Source organism: Acipenser ruthenus, chromosome 21, assembly GCF_902713425.1.
Source record: "Acipenser ruthenus chromosome 21, fAciRut3.2 maternal haplotype, whole genome shotgun sequence".
Classification (NCBI taxonomy): Eukaryota; Metazoa; Chordata; class Actinopteri; order Acipenseriformes; family Acipenseridae; genus Acipenser; species Acipenser ruthenus.
The window spans coordinates 3,389,202-3,415,417 of NC_081209.1; the positions used below are offsets into that span (position 1 = coordinate 3,389,202).

The 26,216-nt window shown below is 39.6% G+C and overlaps 1 protein-coding gene across 1 annotated transcript; it reads left to right on the plus strand.

The window, feature by feature from the left end:
• Positions 1–736: 736 nt before the first annotated feature.
• LOC117427936 (reticulon-4 receptor-like) lies at positions 737–25,635 on the plus strand. The gene is made up of 2 exons (XM_034046333.3): positions 737–1,457; positions 23,549–25,635. The coding sequence occupies exons 1-2, from the start codon at positions 1,436–1,438 to the stop codon at positions 24,955–24,957; spliced, it is 1,431 nt and encodes a 476-aa protein (XP_033902224.3). The 5' UTR covers positions 737–1,435; the 3' UTR covers positions 24,958–25,635.
• The last annotated feature ends 581 nt before the right edge of the window (positions 25,636–26,216 follow it).

Sequence of the window (26,216 nt, forward strand, 5' to 3'; positions counted from 1 at the left end):
GTGCTATATACACCTCAAGGGCCTAAGGGGAAAGGCGCTTTTAAAGCACAGGTGTTTGTAATTCAAAACCATAACTTGTAAATGTGCGCCACTACACGTGCATGCTGTTTAACCATTAACCACTAGGTGGCATATCACCCTTACTAATAACCCAACACCCCGCCCCACCCCTTGGGTCTACCTTGACGCAAATACAGACAGTAGTGACAATCCAGACTAGTCTCTCCGGCTGCCACAGCAACTTGCTGGTGCGCGTCAAGCTTTCATTTGTGTCCGTCTCTTCCTAAAACTGAAACTACATCTGCTTTTATCTCGTCTGTTTTCGTCTGCATTTGTTATAGTCTGCTTGCACACTTGTTTCGTGTAAGAAGTCGTCTTTTAATCGTGGCTTTTAAAAATAAATAAATAACGATGCTTAATCGTAGAAAATTAGTCCTTACAATACAGACGTTTTTCTTGTTATAAATACAAACCCTTTGTGGGTCTAATATTTATTTTATTATGCCGTATTCTGTTTTTCTCTTTGAAATTATTAACATTATTAAAATGCTATTGTCTCCTAAAAATATTTTTCGCCGTGCACCTCAACATTTATTCAATATTTGCTAACTTTCTGCGCCTACACAAAACGCAGCCACCACCTCACGACCGATTCACCTGAGACCCTGTGACACTGCTGCTCTTTAACGCGTGGCGCCTCCTCGCTTATTTAGTTCTGTCTAGTTTCTTCTCCTCTCGCTCCCTATCTCACTCACGATTTCAGTTTTTTTTGTGTGTGTGTGCAAATCTGATCCAGTCTGATTCCCCTCACGTCAAACCACATGATCCCATAAAACATTCATAAGCTCTCAATCCGTGATCCAGCCCCATAAAACATTCATCTGTGCTTTCCCACTCACGAGCCCCCGCCTTCTCCTCCCTTGCAATCCTGAGCAAAGGCTTATTCTGAGTAACACCATCGTCAATGTCCCGCAACAAGCGCAGGATACACATGCTGTGGGATATCTCTACTTCAGAGACACACCGAGGCGATTGGATCGGGCTTGTTTAACTCAGTGGATTGCTACCCTGTTGTTGCCACTCGTTCGAGGTTTCGTTACTCCCAGGATTGTTTTTTTTTTTTTTTTTTTGGTGGGGGCTCTATTCATTTTCAAAAAGGGATACTCTGGATGTTTCTTGCAGCCTTTTGCAGTGCCTGCCTCCCCAAATGACTGAGCGCGCTTTAATGGGGAGACTTGGTTCTCCAATCCGGATCTTTAATAAAACCTCTGGCTAAAGTTTTCATGGACCGATTGCCAGTGATTTTCTTGGATTTGTGATTATTGTTTGTTGTATTTATCTTTGAATTCCTGCTTTGTTTACGCGGCACCGATCAAGTCTCCTGCTCGCGTTAACAGGGTGCCTGTCTTCGGTGGGATTGCGTTGCATTAAAAACATGAAGATCGCGGTTGTTGACGGTAGGTAACATTTAGTTCAAGATTTCTTAAAATAATAACAATAAAAAAAAACTTTCGTTTAAAGTGCATGTACTATATATGATCTTTGTATGACGACGAGGGGAATATATAAAATTAAGACGAGGTTTGCTGATCTAAACCTAAGTTTTATAATAATTGTTACTTCTTCGGCACATAGATTAACTCAATCTAATCATAACAAATGTATATTTAAACTGAGTTGTGTAGCTAGGGAGCTGTCTCCAGAATTATTGCATTTAATCTTTTAAAGGGCACAGTAGTATCCCAAGTGACAATATATTGCAGAAGACGAAGAGGCTTCCTTTATCTTTACAGTCCAAATCAGGCGTCCGCTTTTGCTTGTAATCTGAGCAGAAGTTCACGGTTTTGCATCTAACACGGAGAATAAGGGTTCTGATGAATCACATTATACTGCTTCTACATACAAGTACAGTTTATATGTAGTATTTGTGTTTGATTCTGTTTTTTTTAATACCTGCATGCATAGGTAATAACGAGGCAGTGTCAATCATTTAATGCACATCTCCGAAAGGCTAAATAAAAGGTCTGCATATCCGTGGGTTTGATTTTCACTCAGATGTCATTTAGTGTTGTTTATTTATCACACTTTAGTGATTTAATCATGTCCCTATGTACATCTATTGTACATCACATCCCTTTGCAGCATTATGTACAGAAGTCTGACTTGGATACCTGTAGTTACCGCAAAGGGAGATTGTGGATGCCTTGCTAATTATCTATTTTAACGCTGTGCTGTAAAAAAAAACAAAAAAAAAACAAAAAAAAAACACAACTATACAACTATGTAGATGTATATCCACGTTTTTAAAAGCAGGACAGCAATCTTAGAACTATACCTCAGCTGAAACAAGTTTCCAATGCAGAGCGATAATACTGTATCACTCAATTACACAAGAGTAGCGCAATACAATACGCATTGGGTACGTGCATGACTTGCACACTTTCACTGTACTTCTGCTAGGAAATTAATATTGAAGGAGGCATTCTTGATATCAATTCTGCTCAATGCAGTGTGTTCACACAAGCATAACCTTTACTCAGCATGCAGCCTTTAGATACCCCTTTAATGAAAACTACAGAGGAGGAAGCTGTTCTTACCTGTCAAACTACGATTTTGAGCCCTTTTGTGGGAGGATCGCTTATTTAAAATGATTTGTATATAAAATGATGTATTTATATTTCTATAATTGTTATGCAGATTAGCTTTCAATTGGCACTATTTCATTTTTATTTTCCCATTTTGTAGGATTACAAATAGATATTAAAACGGACAAGTGGTCTATAGAATTAGAATAACAGAAGCGTGGCAAAGAATGAATTCGGTGGGAATCAAGCCCCCAGACCAGCTCCCTTATTAAAAAGTGCCACTACATCCCTAATGACTTATTAAAATCCGAGGCGCCTGCTACAGAATTTTAAGACTTGGAAATAACATGCCCCGACTTCAAAGGAGCTTCCTTCTCTTTCTATTATAAACACGAGAATAGATAGGAAACGGCTTGGCATTAACAATGCACCCCACGCCCTGCCTGATGTATGGGGCTCCAGTCTCCAATGGAAACTATACGAGTTTTAAACCATACTCTCAGAAAAGTTCCGTGTGTGTTCTAGAACCTCAGTGTTTCAATATGAAACTAAAGGCTTCTGAATAGAACCATTATGATGCAATCTACAGTAGAACGGGGCAGTGCAGTACTGTCACACCAGAGACTTTTTGAAATAATAGTGATGGCAATCCACAATCTTCTTACAGTATAGCCTGTTCTCTTGTCAGGCTCAGGGACAGGAGACACTGCAGGCCTGCTGTGCTTGTTGCAATGCCAATGTGAAATAAGTAGGCTACTGCATGTTATTTGTTCTGTACTGTGTCCATTGTGCTGCTGAGACTCACTTTTTATATAACACCACATACCAAAACCTGCATGCACAATATTAGACCTGTATGATGCACTAATGAGAAACATGTATCCTTTATGTGAGATAATAATAACAATAATAATAATAATAATAATAATAATAATAATAATAATAATAATAATAATAATAATAATAACAGGGGTTATTAAAACCAAAATATATTGTTAAAAAAGCAAAACAAAAAACAAGACCTGGTCTGGCTCTTAAATCATGCTAGGGCTGTGATGCATTGATTTGCATTACATTATGCACTTAACCTGTCAACACAGTAGTTGCATTGTACGAGAATCTGCCATTCACTCAATATATTCCAAAACATCTGTCTTGAAAACGCCAGGGAGTCTGTTGCGTGTGTGCTGTAGAGCCATGACTAGATGCTGCACCAAAGCCATATTTTGGGCACACAATACTGGTACCAGTCACCACCACCAACCAGCCAGACTGGAAAGGAGGAGCATACGAGTATGAGCAAACATACATAATAAGGGAAGGGTTTTCAAGGGGTTGGAGATGACATGTTTAAATGAAGGTTACAGAGTCATCCATACACTGTATTAATCAGTGTGTGTCAATGCTGACATTCAAGGTCTCAAACTGCACTGCAATAACTGTCATTGCATGTGTGGTTACATGGCAGCTACATTGCAAATGAATACCCAGTGTGTACAGACGCTAGCAACTGGCAACATTTGTTATTTTGTAATGCATGCATGGCATTGAATTGTAACTGCTCAACCTCATGTGTTATTATGTTGTTATTACACTGGTACTGTGCAAGTAGTTACATACTCTTATTATTACATGATTTAGTGATATAGCTTTTACCAACCACAAATGGACGCTGATCTGCTGCAGCTCCAATTAAATGTCTGTGGATTTAGAGCTAAAAATAATAAGGGACCACCCTATATTCCAATTGGTTTTATAGTATTGTACTGTACATGTGATGACAGCATTTGAACTGTTTCTAGAAAAAAATTGTACATTGCTAGAACTGTGTGTACCAATTCAAATGCTATAACTTGCTTTCAATGTGCAAGTATCAGTCCAGTTTCTGTTAACTGAAATAAAGGCATTTCTATCAAAATCAGGCTGCCTAAAATACATCAAAAGATTTATAGCTAAACAAACCTCTGATGCTCACACACCAGTCCCTAAAGGATAAGAATCTTGCTGATAAGGGGCTGCATATTCTGAAGCTCTAATTGAAGCTGTTCAGATGTGATGGATCTAATTTTCTGCTTGTACACACCTTTGGAGAAACGGCAATGCTGTATTTAAAAAAAAAATGTATATATACAGTATATGTATACATTTCTCTGTGTCTGCGATAGTCCAGAGCTTTTCAGATTGTATCTGACTGATCAGTTCAGGAAGTCCTGGGATTTTATAAATAAGAATGAGCTCCTGAGGGAGGCTGCAGACGCTAAGTGGATGAATAAGGAGGATTTGGAAAAGTGCTTTATTGCCTGGGAAGAAAACGCATTGGTTTTTGTGCTGTAATAAAAATGACAAGGAGGAAAAGATAGATTGGAGCATGCATTCTCGGTGGCCTAATTTAATAGGTGGTGGTGCAATATAGCATTTAAAAAAGAAAGAAACAAACAAACAAACGATTATAGACAGGGATTATGCTGAAGTTGTGGTGGCTTGATAATGGTTTGCTGGGCTGATAAAATGGATTATCAGGATTTAGACCCCCTTCCAAACGCAGCACGCATAAATCTTTTAACTAATTGTTGAGCCGGCCCATCTCTCACTCATTTAGATGTCCGTTAGCTGCACACACTCAATTGGATTAAGGCTAACTGTCAAAGGACTAAATGCCTCCTGTGTTCTTGAATGGTTGTGCAGTACAGCCCCTGTCAGCACCTCTGTATGTCCTACATGAAATTTTAATCATTTAATCTGCTGGCGATGGACAGTGGGTTGGGAGAGAGCGGGGTTATCTTCGTTTTACTGATTATGATGTGGTGGAGAAGCAGACTGAATGGGTTATAAATTGTTAATCAGGTGGGATAAAAAGCAGGGCCTTTAATTAACTAGTTGACTAAAGCTTCAGGAGAGTTGATAACCTATTGTTTTTCTTTTTTAAGGAAGGGGACTCTGGGGTCATTTTCAAACTACAGCAAACTAAAAGTCAATGGGAGCCTCGATTGATTTTCATCTTACACTCATTGGCAAGCAGAGCCTCTGTGTCTATCGAGAGCGTTAAGTGCTGCACTTCAGCGGGCGACTCTGGAAAAAGTGGAAATCCTCCAGTCACGCCATAATTCAGGAAATTAGAGTATGTAATGGTTTGGGATAAGTTGAGAGGATACAGTGTTTAATAATGACTGAAGTCTATGTTCGCATCACAAATAAAGCTCTTTTCACCTTACGACCTCGGCTTGTTGTAATTTGAGGGATCTCTTGTGAAACATGGGGGGGGGGGGGGGGATTTAAGCATAATCATTAGTGTTCCTGTAGTTCATTAAGGAAGTACAGCTAATGCCATATGACTCTAATAAACTTTCACTTTTATTCTCTTTCTGCTGCTAAGTGTTGGAGCTGATAAGAGGGCATGTTGAGGTTTATAGTCATGGGGGTGTTGAAGGTGGTAAGGTGGTACAGTTTATAGTCATGGGGGGTGTTGAAGGTGGTACGGTTGATAGTCATGGGGGGGTGTTGAAGGTGGTACAGTTTATAGTCATGGGGGGTGTTGAAGGTGGTACAGTTTATAGGTATTGGGGGGTGTTGAAGGTGGTACAGTTTATAGTCATGGGGGGGTGTTGAAGGTGGTACAGTTTATAGTCATGGGGGGTGTTGAAGGTGGTACAGTTTATAGGTATTGGGGGGTGTTGAAGGTGGTACAGTTTATAGTCATGGGTGGTGTTGAAGGTGGTACAGTTTATAGTCATGGGGGGTGTTGAAGGTGGTACAGTTTATAGTCATGGGGGGTGTTGAAGGTGGTACAGTTTATAGTCATGGGGGGTGTTGAAGGTGGTACAGTTTATAGTCATGAGGGGTGTTGAAGGTGGTAAGTGACTCTGCATATAATGCACAGTTCACAGCCTACGTTTGTAAAAGCACTTTATGATGGTGGTCCTCTATGAAAGGTGCTATATATATATATATATATATATATATATATATATATATATATATATATATATAAAAGATATTATTATTATTTTTGACCTATGACATACAGTGCTGTGTTGTCAAACCCAACCCTGCTTAGCATCTGCTCCTTGGGTTGGTTGGTGACTTTATCCATCAGTCATGGTGCATTATCCTTAGACACCAATTATTATGGACATAATGAATGGTAGGATCTGAAAATGTGTATTACCTCACCGGAAGAACCAAACAAGCTTCTACTACACATAGATGTGCCCTATTCCAGACGGGAAACAAAGGGTTGTAAAGGATGTAAACAGTACTCTCTGTCCTTGTATGATAATATTATATGCCCACTGACATCAAAATGATGCCCACTATCCCTTTCCCAGTATGTCTGTCTGTATCAAACTAGTGTTTAATAACCGGCTGGCTCGGTTTGTTTTTTATGTTCGATCAGCACTGGTGGCTTAATAGATGGTTGTGACTCTGTCAGTGGATCACCAGTTGTGCTGCAGTTTGTTTAATCCTTTCACATCGATCCATATCAGAAACAAGTGGAACATCAAATAGATACAGGCAGCAACTTAAACACAATCACCTTATACAAAGCCAGGAGGAATTATGGGTCCTCTAAGGGTAAAGTGCAAAGCTTATTTAACCTATTTACAGTCGACTGAAGCTCTGCATTGACTTTATTTTTCTGTGTCCCTCCTCAGAAATGTGTTGATCCGATTGAATTATTCCAGGTTATGTATGATATATGCCAAGAAGACAAGCTAACAGGCTTTGTGAGGAAACATTGCAATCCCAATGAAAGTGATTTGTGAATTAAGCATTTCACCAGAACATGATAGTTAAAACACAACATGCAGTTACAATGGGAATTATAAAATAATAAACATGTCTTAGATAAACTGTGTCTGCATTTCAGAATAGTAACATTTAATTAACAATCAGGGGTCTGCATACAATATACTACGACTACAACTAATCTTTGAGTCCTGAGCATTGGCCTCTTGTGTCCTGTAGGTCAGCATCTCCATTTATTCTACCTGCGTGTGTTCTGAAGCATTCATATTTTGAATGAGTATGTTGAATTGAATTGAATATGGATCTTTTTCAATTGGCTTGCTATAACTACTGTACTCTTTGTTTCTTACAGTGATAATTATTGGTCCCTTCTTGCAGAGCGCAATTGATCTGCACCCATGTCCTATTCAATCTTCTTTTGCTTTGCATGAGCAAAAACCCTCCTAACACTTTCTATGCACACTTTAACATATGAGGCCTGCTGTGATATAGAGAGAGTCAGCAGACTGGAAAAATACAAGAACTTTAAAAGCATCCTTAACAGAGCCTGGAAGCACTAGCATTAAATGATGTGCACAATATATTAGGAATTGCAAATCAAGCATTATTAATATGAATATTATGAATAATATAGAAACAGAATATGGACAACCTACTTCCCTGTTACAAACCATAGTGTTACTACATGGCTTTTTTTGTTAATGAATTAACGCATAGTGCAATTCAATTTAATTGGCTCTACGGTGCAGTTTCAATAGACAAACGTCAGAAATGCTTCCATTCACAGCACGGTCAGACTCAGATTAGAAGCAGCCCATGACTCACTTTATCTTAAAACCCAGGTCCTCAAAAAAGAAAAGTCCACTGCATTCTTCACATAATAGCTGAAGGATCCATTGAGTGTTCTTGGCACAACATGCCATGCCGGTGCAGGAAGCTGTAGGTCAAAGAGCACAAGGAAAAAATAAATCAATTTAAAGTAAATTACTGCCAGTGATACTCTGAAACTAATCTCCCGGTATTTTATTTTTTTTCAACTAGCTGTGTATCTAGTAAGAAACCCGGAAACATGTGCTTTAATTCTTATCTCTTGGTGGTCACCATCTGTAGTGGCTGGGTAGGGTTGTACTGTATGTGTAGCTTTTCTGTTACTGGCCTGTGTGGCATGACACGGGACTAATCTGCAGTGATCGTCTTTCAGGAGAAGCACATTTATCATCGAAATACAGTATATTGAAAGAAAATAAACAGAACTTGATCTCCTTACCATCCACTGCATGGCGCCAAGATGTAACCAATAGTCTCTAATGGAGTCAGTTCACCATCATAACAAAAAATACCTATCCAGCCCCATTCATGTCAGCCTTTCAGGTTTATAATTCAGACAGATGCTGCTTTTAGTTTTGTATTGCACTATTTATATATATTTTTCTGACCTGCTGTGCTAGTCTCGTTTTAAAGTCTGATATGTTGCAGCCGTTGCATTTTTCTAAGTAATTTTGCCTTTAAACTAGGTTGCTGTGTATAAGGAAAAACCCTGCTGTCAGCTATATAGTCCTCCAGAGACTACTACTGTGTTGTGCAGGGTTTCCATGTGCATTGAATAGGCAGGGAAACATTTGTGTTTAAATCTGCATAAATACTGTAGGACTAGGATTTGCTGTAACTGGAACAAAACTTAATGGATTTATTTCACACTGCAAATTAGGTATCAATATTTCGGCTGCGATAGATAGTCTGTCCACATACACTAACAGTCAGTGTGTACAGTTTCTCTTACAAAATGATCCTGCTAAGTGCAGTTTCTGTTTTGTTGCTCAAGTGTCATATATACGTATGATATGAATTGCATCTCTGATGTGTCAGCCACAATTAATCTCACATGCTGTTGCATGCATTTCCCTTTTAGGATGGAAGGTCAAAAGGACCAAAAGAAAAGAATACTAAGACACCATTCAAACTCAGTCACACAGAAGAGTGAAGCATTGAATGTGAAGCGCTTTTTGCTTTTACTTGTAAAAAGACAAAAAAAAGCAAACATGTTATGTCAGCACTTAAAAGGCTTGGTTTTGTTTCAAGTTTAAGAAGGTGTGTGGAGTGGAGGGGTCGGCAGACCCTTTCAGAGACTGTCACACATGGTCTGTACTCTTTCAAAAGCAGGATGTTTCTCCCTGCAGAGGGAATCGGTGTCGCCCCCTTCATCAAACATCTGTGTTGTATTGTACTGTATCTTCATGAGAACATTGATGCCAGATTTGTATTGTTATAGGAAAGACACATTAGTCTTAGCAGATGTTGGCAAAAACCAGACAATTACAGGTACAGTGCAATCAAATTTGGTAACGCTACATTAAGTGTTTCTAATTACTGTGTATTTACATCGTAGTTACTTAGTAAATACAGGTGTACTTTACACATAATTACAATGTTATTATGCATAGTTACAATGTACTTAATGTGTAAATCTTTTTTTCATGCTAATAACCCAAACCCGTTTCTGATTCAATTGGGTAGTTACATATATCATGCAAAAAGATGTCCACATTAAGTACATTGTAACTATGCATAATAGCTAGGGCTGTCAAGTAATCGCAGTTCATTTCTGCGATGAACGGGTTTGCTAATCACACTCCTCTATCTCGTCCCTCTTTGCATACCGTAATTTCCTGCGACATCGTTTCAATACACTCAAGCTTTGATTTATTTCAATAACCACATTTATTTTTAAACAATATTATTTACAATTATGGAGGGTATACAGTATAACCATTACTCAGTGAATGTTTGGTTTTATTTAGGCAATTTCAAGTTATTAATAAAAGAGAATTTAAAATTATTATTATTATTATTATTATTATTATTATTATTATTATTATTATTATTATTATTATTATTATTATTATTTAAACAGCAATGAAAAACATCAGTTTATGAGTAAAGGAAACTGATAATGGTAAATGCAGTAAGGTGAGCAATAAACTGACTCCATTGTGATTTAGCAGTTCAAACAATTTAACAACAAATGCTGGATTGCATAGTAAGTTGTGTTAGTAACGCTGATATAATACCATATTAACATCCTGTAGGTGAATTTCTAATATAGTCCTGCGTGCAAACTCATGCGCTTACGTCGCTTATAAGTGCATCTCCTCAACATAAGCGCAAGCACATTTGATTATTCAAAGGGAAACCTCATCATGGGAAAAATATATATATTTCCAAACTTCTCTAAAAAAAAAAAACAGTCTCCCCCACTATCTCCTGGTATTAAGCTTCCCCCGGGTCCACTAGCACAGCACCTTGTTTATGCTTGACAAACATTGGCTGTGTGATCAGTGTCCATACCCTCACTAAATAAACTATAGATAGCCATACATTTGAAAGAACCTGTCGTGTTCCAGGATTGCTAAGTGCAGTGTGAAAAGCATCCCAAAGGTTGTGCAGCCACAACATTCTTGCTTACCTATCGCTGCAGATTGCAGTGTCTCAAAGAGCAAAACAAAAAAAAAAGTGATCAAATCTGTTACAACGCAAAGATATAATCCAGCGTTACTTATTACTATACCGTTTAAAAGAGGATGTCCTGCAGCCGGTTATCCCTGGCTTTCCTTTATGCAACTCAGTTGAAATTACTGCTTTAATCCTTTTTTATTTTGCAATGCCAAGATCTCTGCATCCTGTCAAACTTTACAGTTACACCCAGCCCACTTTCTCTGTGAAGAGCAGATGGGCCTCCCTTATCCCACTGTATGATTTGATCTATATCCAAATGTATAACAATGTGCCATCAGGTCATTGGGCTTGAACCCTGCTGACTGGGTGGAGTAATCATACATATGCACAATAGCCATGGACGTCTGCTGCTGTAAATCTGTGTGTGAATGTGTACGTTGGGATGTATTTGAACATGTTTCAATGCACGAGTATTTATTTTAGCCCCATCTTTCTTTATTATAGTCATTGATATCTCCCTGTAGTTTAGAATAGCACAGGAATAGCATAAAGTAATATGCTGTATGACTGAACAAGCTACGAGAAACACAGTGATTCCATAAAAGAATCCCACAGGGGGCGCTGTTGAAATCCCAAATTCAGCACTATGCGTCAGCTAGATAGCTGCATGCTATAACCCAAGTCCTGCAAATCAACACTCCATGGAGGTCAATGAGAAGGTCTTAAAAACCCAATAAGGAGTGTTATGTGCGTGTCTGACCTTTACTGTAATCTGAGTTTGTTGAAGAGATCTCAAATTGATATGAAAGAATAAAAATACACTCAGTAACGAGAGCTTTCGTAATGCAGTCTGAAAGAACTCATCACAATTTATTCATCGTGGGGAGATTCTGAAAAAAAATATATCAAAGTATAAATTAAAGCACGCACGAACATAAATGAATATCCTCTGTCCACATGGATGTTGTTAGGTAGTCAAGGAGTCTGTTGCATGAATTTGACATCTTGTACTGCAGCACACGACTAAATGTACCTGCAAAACATTGGCTTTCTTGACTGTTGTATCTGTTTATTGCCATACTCTGGATAATACCACTCTGCTAAAGTCTTAATCTCAAATGGTAAAATTGAGTTATAGAAATAAATAACGAGCATATGGGTAAAATGAATCATGCGCTAAGCTTGGGCTTTCAAGTTTCAACAGCATCTGTCAGTAGCCTTCAGAACCTGAAGGAACTTTAAGGTGTAGTAATGAGCAGAAAAATAAAAAAAGATATAATACATGAGAGTCCTGCAGCACCGCGCTGATCCGGGGGCGTGTCTAGAACACATATTTGCTATTTAAAGGTCGGATACTGTTTTGGAAATGATGGATCTGAAGGAAGATAATCCGTGTTGATTAGCTGCAAGGATACTATAGGAGACGCGTTGAAAAACAGGGCAATACCTGTTTATAAATCACGCTCTCGTTGCCGGGTGAACACTTAAGGTGACCGCATCTCAATTAGGGAGACCTCGGAATACTAAGTCTCAATTCACCTGAGACAGCAGAGCTATGCTGATTCTCTTCTCAATTAGCCACAGACATCCCCTATGCCTTTCCTCTCAGTGCCTGCAGGCTCCTCCAGCACAGCTTACATACACATGCACAACCGGATAACGCAAGACAATAACCTCTGAAGTCAGACGTGACTGTAATTGGAGCTTCTGCTTGCCATGTTTTTGAAAACACGCCTGACATCTTGACAGTGCAATACACTGCTAGGGAATGGGGGATCGATCTAGCTAGCAATTGTGAAAGGCTCTGTAACTACAGGAGCTCTGAGTATTTGTTTCTGTTTTTGTGTTTTTGATGACTGGCGCCCACAATGCTGAATTTGATGAATTCTTGCTACAGTGTTACTATATTGCAGTGTATTACATGTTACAGTGAAGCTTGAATTAACCAGCAGTCAGCTGCACGTTTGTAGCTGCCCTGATGGAGTGCAAAGCAAGGTTTTGAGATCCACTTTCTTACCTTAAAGATATTTCAAAGACAACCCTAGAGATGAAAAGCTGCTGTAGCTTCTTGTGGTCTTGTTGCAATCAGACCATGCACTCAACAGTTAAGTTACCAGGATGCAGCAGTTCGTCAATAAAGTTGCATTCAAAAAAATTAAACAACCGCCCCCCCCCCCCCCCCAAATATTCTTCGCACAATAAAAGGGGGACCAGTGATTACATAATAAAGTTAATAGAAGGTAAAGAAGGCATTGTAAAGCATTGGTTTTCATTCCTTTAAGCCAGATGCCCTTCTAACAAAATACCATCGGTGAACATGTTATTAAATATGTTATTAACAGTAATAGATTGTGATGAGAAATAATAACACTGAATTACAATATACTTAAGATTTTTTTTCTGTAACATAGCAAAGCTATTTTATAACATGATTATATAACCACTTATAACACATCCCTAAACTAAAATGTTATCCAAAAACCAAAACCAAAACCATTTGCCTAAGATTGATGCTCCAAAGTCTCATGGGATACGTGTGCAGAGAGTCTGGACAAAGGGAGCTTGCAAATAAACAAACAAATACAGAAATACAGAAAAAAAATCCAGATCTGTAAGATCTTCCCTTTTCCGGGTAGTTCTATAATCCCTTTTCCTCTGAGCTGTTGTACATCTGAGCTCAAATAATTACCATGAAAGAAAAAAAAAACATGGAATCCTTCCAAGGAATCTTGTGAATATGGGATCTAATATCAGCTTCCCTGTGTCTGTGTGCTTGTGGGGACATATCTTGATTCCTGGCAGAGGTGCAGTCCTTCAATGCATGCTGGTGGTACCCAGGGGATCAGTCTGAACACTAGGGGGCAAGATTGTGTCATGTTATATACCACACCAAATAATGAAATGGAGATGAGAGGTATGACTTATGCAAACCTGCAAGAAGTGGGATTTGTCTACATTTTTAAAAAAAGGTTAAATATTAATATTAGGAGATCATTTTGTATTCCCTGACACAACCAAACCAAAGCTTGTAAAGCTGTAACACAGTTCTTCAGTTTTAACAGCGAGGGTAAAAAACCCTCTTCCTCTTTGCTAATAGCATGCGTCCTCTTGTGTATTGCATTACATCTTATTGGATTCATATTTTTGTTCAGCCTGCATGGGATCAGGTTATCACTGCTGGGATTAGATCCATGTTTCGTTTCTGCCAAGAGGCTGCTGTCTGTTTTGAGATGCAGGAGTTTAGCAGGTTGGTGGTTGGTACCATTTTAAATAAAATACACACGCACATTCTGATTTAGACTTCACTGTGGAAACAGATAACTCGTCTGACATCGACTGACATCGTCTACACTCTGGTTCAGGCCTTACTTTCCCTAATAAAAAAAAACATAAAGTGTTAGAGAATTAGCATCACATTTTCTAAGCCTTGGTATAAAAACACTGATGCTGATGTTACAGCTGAAAACAAAGAGAAACGGAGCTGTAGAGTTAATATGCTGTGATCCTCCCAGCCTGCTTAATCTGGGTTGTGTTGAGCTATTTTTAGTTTGCCTGCTATCCTTGTGATTCTGGGTAGCAGATCCAGACCTGCCAAGGCTGTTGTTGTTGTTTGCCTCATGACAACACACTGTTACCGTGAACACAATTTAAAGTGATATCATTGCCATGTTCCTATATTTCATTTCTTACCAGTTTAATGTCCTATTATGTCTGTTCTGTATGTTGTTTTTTCTGTTTATATCATTATACAAATTACTATTCCAGCCACGTTTTACTTATGAAAGGAACCTTAAAGTTGTTTGTGGGGAAGCATATCAGTGTTGCACAAGTTTGACTAACCCTAACCCTAACCCTAACCCTAACCCTAACCCTAACCCTAACCCTAACCGCTGAGAAACTGATTTTACATGAATAGTTAGAAAGCATGGTATTTTCATTTTCTAGCATATGAATGGTACCATCATTGTATAAACCAACTACACAGCGGTAAGCCATTGCTGTACCACACACTTTTTAATTGCTGTTACATGGCTAATCATAAAAGCAACCTACCCCCACCTTTAGAGAATGAAGCTAAATTTCACATGGAGCTAAATTTCATACTAGCTCCATGTTTCCTGAGGTTCCTCTTCTTAATGCAGTTTCCATTTCCTAACTGAGTTTCATTGTGCTAATAACACTTCTTAGATTTCACACTGGGAAGGCACAGATGAGGCTATTTTTAAAAACGATGTCAACATCTGAAGCAGGGATTTTGGCATCATCATTAATCACAATTAATAAAGGAATGGATTTGAAGATTTTAGGATTTTTAAGCAAGCCTGTTTGGCTCAATGATTGATATCCATTAGGTCTGGGTCCTGCTCCCTTTGGGTATGTATAGTAAATAAACTGGTCAAAAACCCTTAGATTAGGTGGTGCCAAATTAACTTTTACACTGTGCATGTATGTTTCTTCTTGGAGTTGGCAGTATCAGGGCTGCAAATCATTTTGAAAATTGCCTACAGGGGCTACATTTTCAAGCTCCCCTCCCCCGCTCTTCAATTCGTTTTTAGTGTTTTGTGGGTGAGTGTGGGTGGGTCACGTGAGTAAAATAAATAAATAAATACATCAAATAAACATGTCTACTGGTGCCAGAATGTGAGCCCTATAGGAGATGTAATACAGAGGCTTTGTGGAGCAGCATTGGGGTGGTACGCTGTCAATGCACTTTGTAATGCTACCCTCATGAAAGTTTACTGTGTACATCTTGAACTGCGCATTCACCACACTTTTGGGATTTACATTTGCTGTCTGCATATCATAACCTTGCATTATGATATGCAGACAGCAAATGTAAATGCTTTATAGATTTGATCTAATTTATTGCGAGTTTAAACATTACTGTAGTTTTTCTTTTTACTCCACTACCACATGCTTATGACCCCCAAGGAACACCATTTGATATTCTGGGAACTCCCTTGAATAGGAAATTACTGGAAAGAAATACCAGTGCAATTTGATTGGTTAACACAATTTTGGCCTGGTCAAGACTTTAGCACAGCACTAATGGCTTTTTGGGTAGGAAGCCAACCTTTAATTTAAGGACTCCTATGTCCACGTCAATTGTTTCAATCCTAGTTCTATATATAATATTACCAGTACTGTATAACTGTGCACATTAAAACCATGGTTTATCTAGCATATAAGCTCATGTGCCTTTTTGCATGATTATACGATATTACGGTCGTTTTGTCCTTTCAGAATTTGTTTTACAAACTTTACACCGGAATAAAATCGGAGTATTTAGGAACCTTTGTATTCATGATTTATTCCCCTCGTACCTGGTTTCCAGCTTGAACTCCTCAAGCTCTGCTTGTGATGCTCTCTTGTTAAATAGAGCTGGCAGGTGTGTAGAGTATATGGGTACACCGGCGTTTGAGAGCGCGCACTCCTTCTGAATTCGATTCTCCTTGTCATGATTCAATGGGGATTCAATGCTACCCTATAACTGCTTTTTATACTTGTCATACATACAATACATTTACGTTTCCTGCATTCTGCCTGCTATCTGTTTGATTACAGCTCTTCCGCAACAGCAAATAAATGCAAATTCCACATGGGTCGGTTGAAAGACACCGATAATAGTGAACCGTTTCAGCGCAAGAGATAGGGAAGCATGGACATGCCCTTTAAATGAAAAGGCATTAGATCAGCGACCGGCTGATGTAAAGAGTCTGCTTATCAGCACACCAATGAGGCTGAAGGGTAACTTTAACACTGAGTGGAGGTATCAGAGTTCATTGACCCAGTGTTATCTCATCCCTCTGCTGCAAATCGACTTTCTCCAGTGGGTCTCGTGCTAGGGAGTTCTGTGCCCCTAGGCAAGGCTAGAATGTAATGCTTTTCCAGAAATATAAAATAATTGAGTGCCTTTTCACTCAGCTAGAGCAGAGCTCTTTGAATACAGAGGTTGAGTTCCCAGAGATCTGTCCTGCGGTGTCACAAAACCACCGCCACACCCCACAAGATGTGACTTTCAAATACTTTATTATCACTTAAAAAAAAAAAAAAAAGTCATAGATTATCTATTAATAAAGCTTAAACTACATAAGCTACTAGATCATGCTGTCCTGTGTTTTCCTGTATCAGGACCCCTGACTAATTCACTATGTTCAATATTTCACGTTTATTTGATGTGTAGATCAGATAAAATAAAAAGGGAGCACTGTGCTTATATTTTAGGGGGCTTCTCATCTGACTGTGTTTTCCAGGGGGGGGGGGTCTGTTTTTTGACTCCAGTAAATGTAGCCGAAATTGCCAGTGATCTACTGAAAATTCGTATTCACTTTGTAATAAATGTATTAGTTTCAGTTTGTTGGATTCTAGGGTATTGTGATCTCAGGCTGCATCAATCTATTGAGCTGTGGACAGCTGCTCTGCATTACTGGAAAAGGTTTATTATAAGCACATATCATTTCAATACATCAGTTATACAACCTATCACAGCGTGCATATGTGTGGTACAGGCTTAAACTGCTGCCCTGTTTGTTGGATTACAATGCCTGGCGGTATTCAGTAGATGATGCTTTCTTTTGTAATCTCAGACTGGATGAAAATAGTTTATCATTTTGTCAGACAGAGTTCATGCATTCTATCCTGCTTATCAACGTTAGGAATTTGACTTAAACTGTCCTTTGAGTCTAAATGATGTAATATTGAATGGTGTGTATGAACTATAATCTAGTTTCCTCAATTCAAAACTGAGATTATGAATACAAAAATGTACTATTTTTTTTACAACCGACAAAAACATTAATAAAAAAACAATTGTTTTTCATCAACAGTGGTGTCATCTCCTGCTCTTCATATTGGTCAGCCCACGTATTGTTATGTTAAAACATGGCTATGCAAGTCAGCATGCAGCTACCAACACCAACAACAGGCACAAAATCCACAAGCAGATGAGAACTTCAAGCATATATGAAAGCTACTAGACCTACTCAATTAAAATTGGTTGAGTAGGTCTAGAAACAAAAATGCTGTCCCACTTCCTCACTATAAGATTGGGTCCCTTTTTGTTTACAAATGAACCCCTTTGTGTTACAGTTCAGCAGTATATTATAGTCATGGGAGCACATACAGTACATCTGCATGTAGCCTCTATCGGTTCCTATGCTCATATTCCTACTGTATACTGTCCCCATTTTGGGAAAGGTCTTCTTGCCTTTAAAATCTATACCAGATAATTAATATCTAATTAATATACTCATACTGCCTCAACTCACTAATAATGCTGAAATGTATCCTAATGGGTTTAATGCATGTTTATCATCCCTGTATTTTACTGCAGAATATGAGAGAACATTAAAAAAGATAATTTCTGACACATCTGTTGTGAGCCCTCTGCATTGCAGGCTTTTAAAAAAAAGAATAACCAGTTCTTACCAGCCACTCAGCCAGCTGGGGACTACATGCATTCTTTCAAGAAGTTATCTTCTTTTGGTAAATATACAACTTATCCTTTCAGTATAGAAAGAAAAGGTAGGGTTGTGCTTCAAATACTGTACCATAGCACATCATGGTATGCTATTATAAATATACTTCTCCATAGGTGCTCTTTAGTAAGTATTACACTGTGCAATAAAAAGTAATGTAGGCTAGTAGTTCATTTCCTAACCTGTTTCACTTCTTACGGTACGGTAGAAAAGATTGCTATTGAAACCCTTGCCCTTGTCAGCCATCACTGCTTCGAAGTTGCCACTGAGTCGGTGGTCGTTAGGGGAATCATTTAGTCTTTTCAAACTGTACACAGATTTAAAAATAATATAAAAGGGTTATTTTTCAGTGGAAATGACTCATGCAAAAGTAAAATATAAACCCATCAAAGGAACGTTTGATTTAGCTGAAATAATTAGATGGTATTAAAACACAACAAAAAAAGCCTAAGATCTGTTTCATGTGTCCACAGGTCCAAGAATAAGGAACGAATGTGCAAATTGGACATTTGCATGTAGAGTAGCTACTGTGAACAATCTACTAGAAATGATTAGGAACGAAGGCAGTAAACAGTGCATTAGACACTTTATTAAATGACTTGAAGGTGGAGCCATTGAGAAACGATTCCTGCTCATCGTTTCCACTCCTCTCCAAATCATTGTGAATTTGAAAAGGTTTCCAATGCATCCTGGGTCACACTTGCTTTTTTTTCCTTAAAGATTTGATTTTATTATTTTTCCTTTTTTAATGTTTCCATTATTATCACAAGCCTTTTTTCATTGTCACATGTCCTCAATGCAGTTAGATCACGGGTGATTAGGTACCAGGAAGCATTATTGACTTTTTAGCTATAGTGTTGCATTTGAAATATCAGGATATTCCAATTGAAAAAAAAAAAAGAAAGAAAAAAACAGAAAAAAAAAAAATTGTTTCTATTGGTTATTCCTCTTTTTTAGTCCATTTGAGCTTGAGCTTCAAATACACAGCAAACTTAAAATATTCATAGATATAACACAGTACAATTCAAAACAGTGCATGCATATATAGCAGCACCTTTCAGTGCATGTCAAGGAACCCAGCATCTCGTTCAAATGCATGATTAACAATAAACCCCAAAGAAGTCTATTGAATTTGCATCCTTGATGTCACCCAGTAGCAAGTTCCACAGCTGTAAAGCATCTCAGAAACAAGCTCTCCTACCAGCAGAATGTAATTAGTATGTCAGAGCTAAGTGTTTTATGCGTATTGTAAGACTGGTGGTAAAGCAGCAAAAGTACTGTCCATTTACAATTGTCCTTGTACAAGTTTTCCATTCAAAAACAACACGTGATCTCTCGTGTCTTCCTTGATGTGGATTAGTGCATGGTCCTCGCTGTGATAAAAATAGAGCTGATCTGAAGACTTTTCTCTTGTAGTTTTTTAATTTGCACCCTTCTTCTCCCTCCCTCACTTTCCCAATTATTTATGAGCCATCTGTTCTGAGGAGTACAGTGTCAGATCTGAAGCAGGCGCGGAAGCTGAGCCCTCGTTAGCTTATTTACTAATTGTGTCCTAGTCGGCATTCAAGACGTTAGCCATTCTCCTCTGTCAACCGGCTGTACGTTCGTTTTTATGCCAGCCAGTCTGTCTAACATCTAAGTTGACAGCTTAATGGGGGAAGATGTGTGCATGCATTTCTATCACAGATGCTGGCTTTAAGCAGGATTGTAATGCAGCCAGCAATCATTTTATTCCAGCTTTATTTTGCATTTCACCCACAGATAAGCTCCATAGTGAATGACCTCCAGAAGCTCTTTTGATATTGCTAGCTCTAGGGCCAGTTCGAACAGAACCTTTAAACTGGTTAGCACTGTGATCAGGCAAGGTGGGATGGTGGGGTTCATGATTAGTACTGTGATCAGGCAGGGTGTGGTGGGGAGGGGGGTATTGATTAGCACTGTGATCAGGCAGGGTGGGGTGGGGTGGGGGGGGTATTGATTAGCACTGTGATCAGGCAGGGTGTGGTGGGGAGGAGGGTATTGATTAGCACTGTGATCAGGCAGGGTGTGGTGGGGTGGGGGGGTATTGATCAGCACTGTGATCAGGCAGGGTGGGGTGGGGAGGAGGGTATTGATTAGCACTGTGATCAGGCAGGGTGGGGTGGGGGTGGGGGGTATTGATTAGCACTGTGATCAGGCAGGGTGTGGTGTGGTGGGGAGGAGGGTATTGATTAGCACTGTGATCAGGCAGGGTGGGGTGGGGGTGGGGGGGGGTATTGATTAGCACTGTGATCAGGCAGGGTGTGGTGTGGTGGGGAGGAGGGTATTGATCAGCACTGTGATCAGGCAGGGTGTGGTGGGGTGGGGGGGTATTGATTAGCACTGTGATCAGGCAGGGTGTGGTGGGGAGGAGGGTATTGATTAGCACTGTGATCAGGCAGGGTGTGGGGGGGAGGAGGGTATTGATTAGCACTGTGATCAGGCAGGGTGGGGTGGGGTGGGGGGGGTATTGATTAGCACTGTGATCAGGCAGGGTAGGGTGGGGAGGAGGGTATTGATTAGCACTGTGATCAGGCAGGGTGTGGTGGGGTGGGGGGGGTGGTATTGATTAGCACTGTGATCAGGCAGGGTGGGGTGGGGGGGTGGTATTGATTAGCACTGTGATCAGGCAGGGTGTGGTGGGGTGGGGGGGGTGGTATTGATTAGCACTGTGATCAGGCAGGGTGGGGTGGGGGGGTGGTATTGATTAGCACTGTGATCAGGCAGGGTGGGGTGGGGAGGAGGGTATTGATTAGCATTGTGATCAGGCAGGGTGGGGTGGGGGTGGGGGTGGGGGTGGTATTGATTAGCACTGTGATCAGACAGGGTGGGGTGGGGGTGGGGGGATTTAACTCCCAGCACCATTAAGCAACGACCTTAGAAACACTTGGTGCTGGAAACTGTAGTAGAATTGATATGGTTAGGGCTCATTGTGGTTCCTTACAATACAATCAATAGTTTCATAAAAAAACAGCATGGGAAAGTACAGGAATGCTAAACATTTCAGTGTTTAAGGGCTTTTGTTTTTATTCAGTGGAGTACATTTTACTTGCAGGTAGACAGACAGAGGCAAATTGAACAGAGCCTCTATCTTACAAGAATCGACAGGCAAAATGGAGGTGAATAATACTGCTAACCCTGATTCAGTTAAACAGCCATCTCCCATGAAAGATAAATCCATATCTCTGCCCATCTGATCCGATCCACAGTGGATTAAAAAAAAAAAAAACACACACACCAGCAGACAAATGCATATAAATATGCATTATAAAATAGATACATCGATAGGAAACTAATTATGCAGGTAGTGACTGAAGAGGATGTATTGCTTACTTATTCAAAAAGTGTGCATTTGAATTGCCATTCTAAATAACACAAAGTCAGAAATGTATAAGCAACAACCACGTACTCATCGGATTGTTAACTAATGGTTAAAGCATAACGATGCTGAAAGTACCATGTAGAGTCCAAACAATTACTCTGTGATGACTATCTGTATAATAACTATGTAATAAATGTAGAGTAGATGTGACACTATTGGTCATCAATATTTATTTTAAATCTGACCAGGGTTGCAAATCCTGTAAATACTGACTCTGCCCGGGAGCATGTAAATTGGAATTGTTCTATTTTGCATGCTTTCATTTTGTATTACGATATGGTTGGAAAACGTGTTGAATCATCCAGATAATTGCGTGTGTGTCTAGAAATGTCTGCATCAAATAAACCAGATACCAGGGAGAAAGCAAACGGATACGGGAAAATGAAATGGCATTGAACCATGTAAAGAAATAATCATTAGGATTGAACAGCATATTCATATTGCTGAAGGAAGGCTGGTGCTGGGCAGGTGGACGTTCATGTCACCCTTTTACATGCAGAGTCTGGTATTTCCGACCTTTTTATTTTATGTACTCCATCAATAGACTGCCTGCATCAACCTTCTCTCTGGTATTTACATGAATGTACAGCAGACTTTTTGATCTACTTATCTTTAACATTGAAGCTAAATAGCACTTAACACGTCTTTCAAAAGCAGTAAACTTTTTCAAAATACATTTAAAAGCAGCTCAGAATTTTTAATGTACAGCTTTGCCCGATTAAATGGTTGTTGTAGAAAATAAAAAGTTCATCTGTTTTGCTGAAAATCTGGTCCTATATTTTGGTACAGCATTGGCATTGGGGTGTCCTCTACGGTAAACAAGGTGGAGGATAACCTGTCCAAGGTTATGCTGGTGTATTCTGAATTTGAATTGATTATGTGGCTCTTGCAGCAGAGTGAGAGAGGCTGCCTGGCATTTCTTCACGTGTCGTGAGCAGTGTTGTGTGATGCCCTGCCATTACAGACCTGACCCCTGTCAGTGAGATGAGGTAAAGAGCTCTATAATGAATGCAGACCAGCCGGGCTCTTTTGCATAGTAACATAAAATATAGGTTATTTAGTGCAGTTATTATTATTTATTTTTTTAGCAATTACATCAAAGTTCATTATTTGTGATACTCTGCTCTTTACAATATGGAGTTTGAGTTTGCACTTAGTGAAAATCCAATCCTATGTTTCTGGTAATCAAATTAGGTGATAGTAGACCGAATCTTGTTTTTTTTACTTTTTCAACACATGCCATCCCCATTCCTTGAATATGTTGCAGACAGTCATTTGATATCTCGCTCCAGGCTTAATGTATTCTCTTTCAATGATACTGAGAATACATTCATTCCTACCGCCAGCTCTTGTGCTCCTCAAGTGTGGAATTAGCAGAGAAGGTGCACTTGAGGTGCTACCCCTCTACCACTAAACACCTTAATAATACTCCACTACACCACTGCTGCCCTACCAAAGGAAAAAAACTGGCTTTACTTCTCAAAAGACTGTACGTTTTCAATGCTAATCTGAAAGGGATGCCCTGAGTTTTCTGTTTTATGCCTGTTTTTTAAGCAAAAATATTTTTTTTTGCCGGGATTGCTTGATCGCTAATGAGGAGTCAAACATTCAGAAATGTAATAAATGACAAGGCCCGCTAAGCAATCCGATGGACTGGAAAGGTTGCGATGGCGTATAATGTTAGACAGTTGCTCTTGTTTGATTGGCTTACTGTTTTATTTTATGTTAATCTATGCATTTACAGTGTAGTGAGAAAACTAATGTAATTCATGATTCAAATTTAAAAGCTCAGTGAGACTCTGCTGTGTATCCTACGAAACACAAAGAGATTGTTATCGAAATGCAATATATATTACTGATCTTCCTCTCTCTCTCATACTCTTTAGGGAGCAGACTCCTTTTCTTGGCGCTGTGGCTAAATTCCATAACCCAAGTCAAGTCCTGCCCAGGGGTCTGTGTGTGTTACAGTGAACCCAAGACCTCAGTGGCATGTCAGCAGCAAGGACTGGTCTCCATCCCTACGGATATCCCCATTCGAAGCCAGCGGATTTTCCTCCAGAGCAACAAGCTGACGGTGGTGAAGTCAACCAGCTTCAGCTCCTGCCACAACCTGACAGTGCTCTGGCTTTATTCCAACAACATCACTCACATTGAGGCGGGGGCCTTTTATGGACTGGAGAGGCTTGAGGAGCTGGACATTGGAGACAACGGCAACCTGAGGACCATCAGCCCCACAGCCTTCCGAGGACTGTCCAGGCTGCACACATTGCACCTGCACAGGTGCGGGCTGTCCGAGTTGTCGGTGGGGGTTTTCCGAGGATTGTTTTCTTTGCAATACCTTTTCCTGCAGGACAACAATTTGCTAGCCCTGCACGATGACATATTCCTTGACTTGGCTAACCTGACCTACCTTTTCCTGCACAGCAACAAAATCCAGACCCTGTCTGAAAACACCTTACGCGGCCTGATCAGCTTGGATCGGCTGCTTTTGCATGAGAACCGGGTGGCCTTTGTGCACCGTAGGGCTTTCCATGACCTGGGAAAGCTGACCACATTGTACCTGTTCAAAAACAACCTGACGGTGCTGTCAGGAGAGATCATGAACCCGCTGGTATCCCTGCAGTACCTCCGTCTCAATGATAACCAGTGGATCTGTGACTGCAGAGCCAGGTCGCTATGGGAATGGTTCAAACGCTTTAAGGGATCCAGTTCTGAGCTGGAGTGCCATGTTCCTGCAAGTCTGGCTGGAAAGGACCTCAAAAAGCTAAGGAGCAGTGACTTGGAGGGATGTCTAGATACCTCCCACCAGATCAGAACTAGCATCTTCAGCACCAAGACCCGATCAGGGAAGCTGCCCAGCACTGACACTCCACAAAGGGAAGGGTCTCCCGGGTGCTGCGAGTCTGAGAGCGATAAGTCCTCCATCTACAACAAAGGCATTCCTGACCCTTCCTCTTACAACAGCCGGCAAATAACCAACAATCCACTCAAGGAGAAAGAGAACATCGCCAAGACCAAATTCCTGGAATCAGATCCAACCAAGAATGTGACTCACAAAAAACAGAGGCTGAATGACGCCCCAGTCGGGACCTTTTCCAGTACTCCGGATCATTCCCTGGGCAAGTTAAAGCCAGAGTTCATAGACAACTTGGAGCCTTCGACGGCCCCCTCAAAGAAGAAGTGCTCCAAAAAGGCCAAGTTGGATTCCCAGTGTCCTAAAGGAAAAGGATGCCAAGCCCTGGGACTGAACCTACTGGTCTTGCCCATGCTGTGGCTCTCCTTAGCCATCTGTTAGGATAGGACAGGCTGAACTCATCCTTTGATGCTGATGACAGTTTCATAGAAAGTGCAGTGACCTCCACAAACTGTAGGTCCAAGAACAAGAAGCTGTGTTAAATCATGAAGACAAAAAATCAATTAAATGGATGCCTTTATAGAATACATCAAATCTAATGTATATATTAACTGGTGCCCAAATAGTTTCTGTTCTATGTGCTGTGTCTGGACCGCACTCTGCAGCCCCCCCTCCCCCACCCCCCAAGGCTTTTGCTGTAAAGCAATCAACATTTCACATAATAGACGATGAATATCAAAATGAACAGGGAAGAGAAAAATAAAAGGAACTCTCATAGATGCTTCTAAAACCGAGAATGTTATGACGTTTTCTAATAACTACTTGAACCTGAAGATGTGGCAGATTTTTTTTATTTGCAAAAAAAAAAAAAAAAAGTAATGCTGTTTTGGTTCTTATGTTTATAAATATAAATGAAATAAAAAAAGTGGATTCTCCTTTATTTTCTTTATATTATTATTTTTATTATTATTATTATTATTATTATTATTATTATTATTATTATTATTATTATTTATTTTTTTGTCACACCATGGTTACAGGTAGCATTTGCTAAAGAATGCTGTCTCTTTGTTCACTAAGATTGCAGTATATATAGATATGCATTTTATTTTACTTGTGTACAAGTACAAATATATTATAAATAAAGTCTTCTTTTTCATAGATTCGACTATGCAATGCTTTCTTACTAATGCATGCTGGGAGGTAGAAGAGTCACGAAATAGAGTACAATATGTGCTTCCTTGCATGGTAGATGTCAGAGTATCATCCTATGCTTTCTGTACTGCCTGTAAAGTGACGCTGAGGGTGAATATCATTTGAAACCTATAATTCTGTAGTGCTTGATATGTCAACAATGTCCTCTTGTCAGCTGTGTACTGCAGCCACTCTGCATTTTCCAGACAGTGTTAAATATTAGTGCTGGGAAGAACATGGGTTTACATGTTTGAATGTTCTTTCAAAATTCTAATACATTCTCTTTTAATTCGATCCCAAAAAAACTATCATTAGAAGCCTATTAGAATAAACAAATCTCCCAGGAGTAAAAGAAACCTGGTATACCATCAAATTAAAACAAAGGAGAGAAACACTTCTGTACAGCAGAACAGTTATCTGAACAAGATCATGTTTCTGAATACATTTCTAATACAACTTTATATAAAAAAATGCAGCCACACAGAGTCTTACATGTAAGTCAATGG

What these genes read in the sequence shown, in the direction of transcription:
- LOC117427936 (XM_034046333.3), top strand. Translation starts at nt 1,436, where the DNA reads ATGAAGATCGCGGTTGTTGACG. An exon ending in GAAGATCGCGGTTGTTGACG is followed by an intron (nt 1,458 to 23,548) that starts GTAGGTAACATT and finishes CATACTCTTTAG; the next exon opens with GGAGCAGACTCCTTTTCTTG.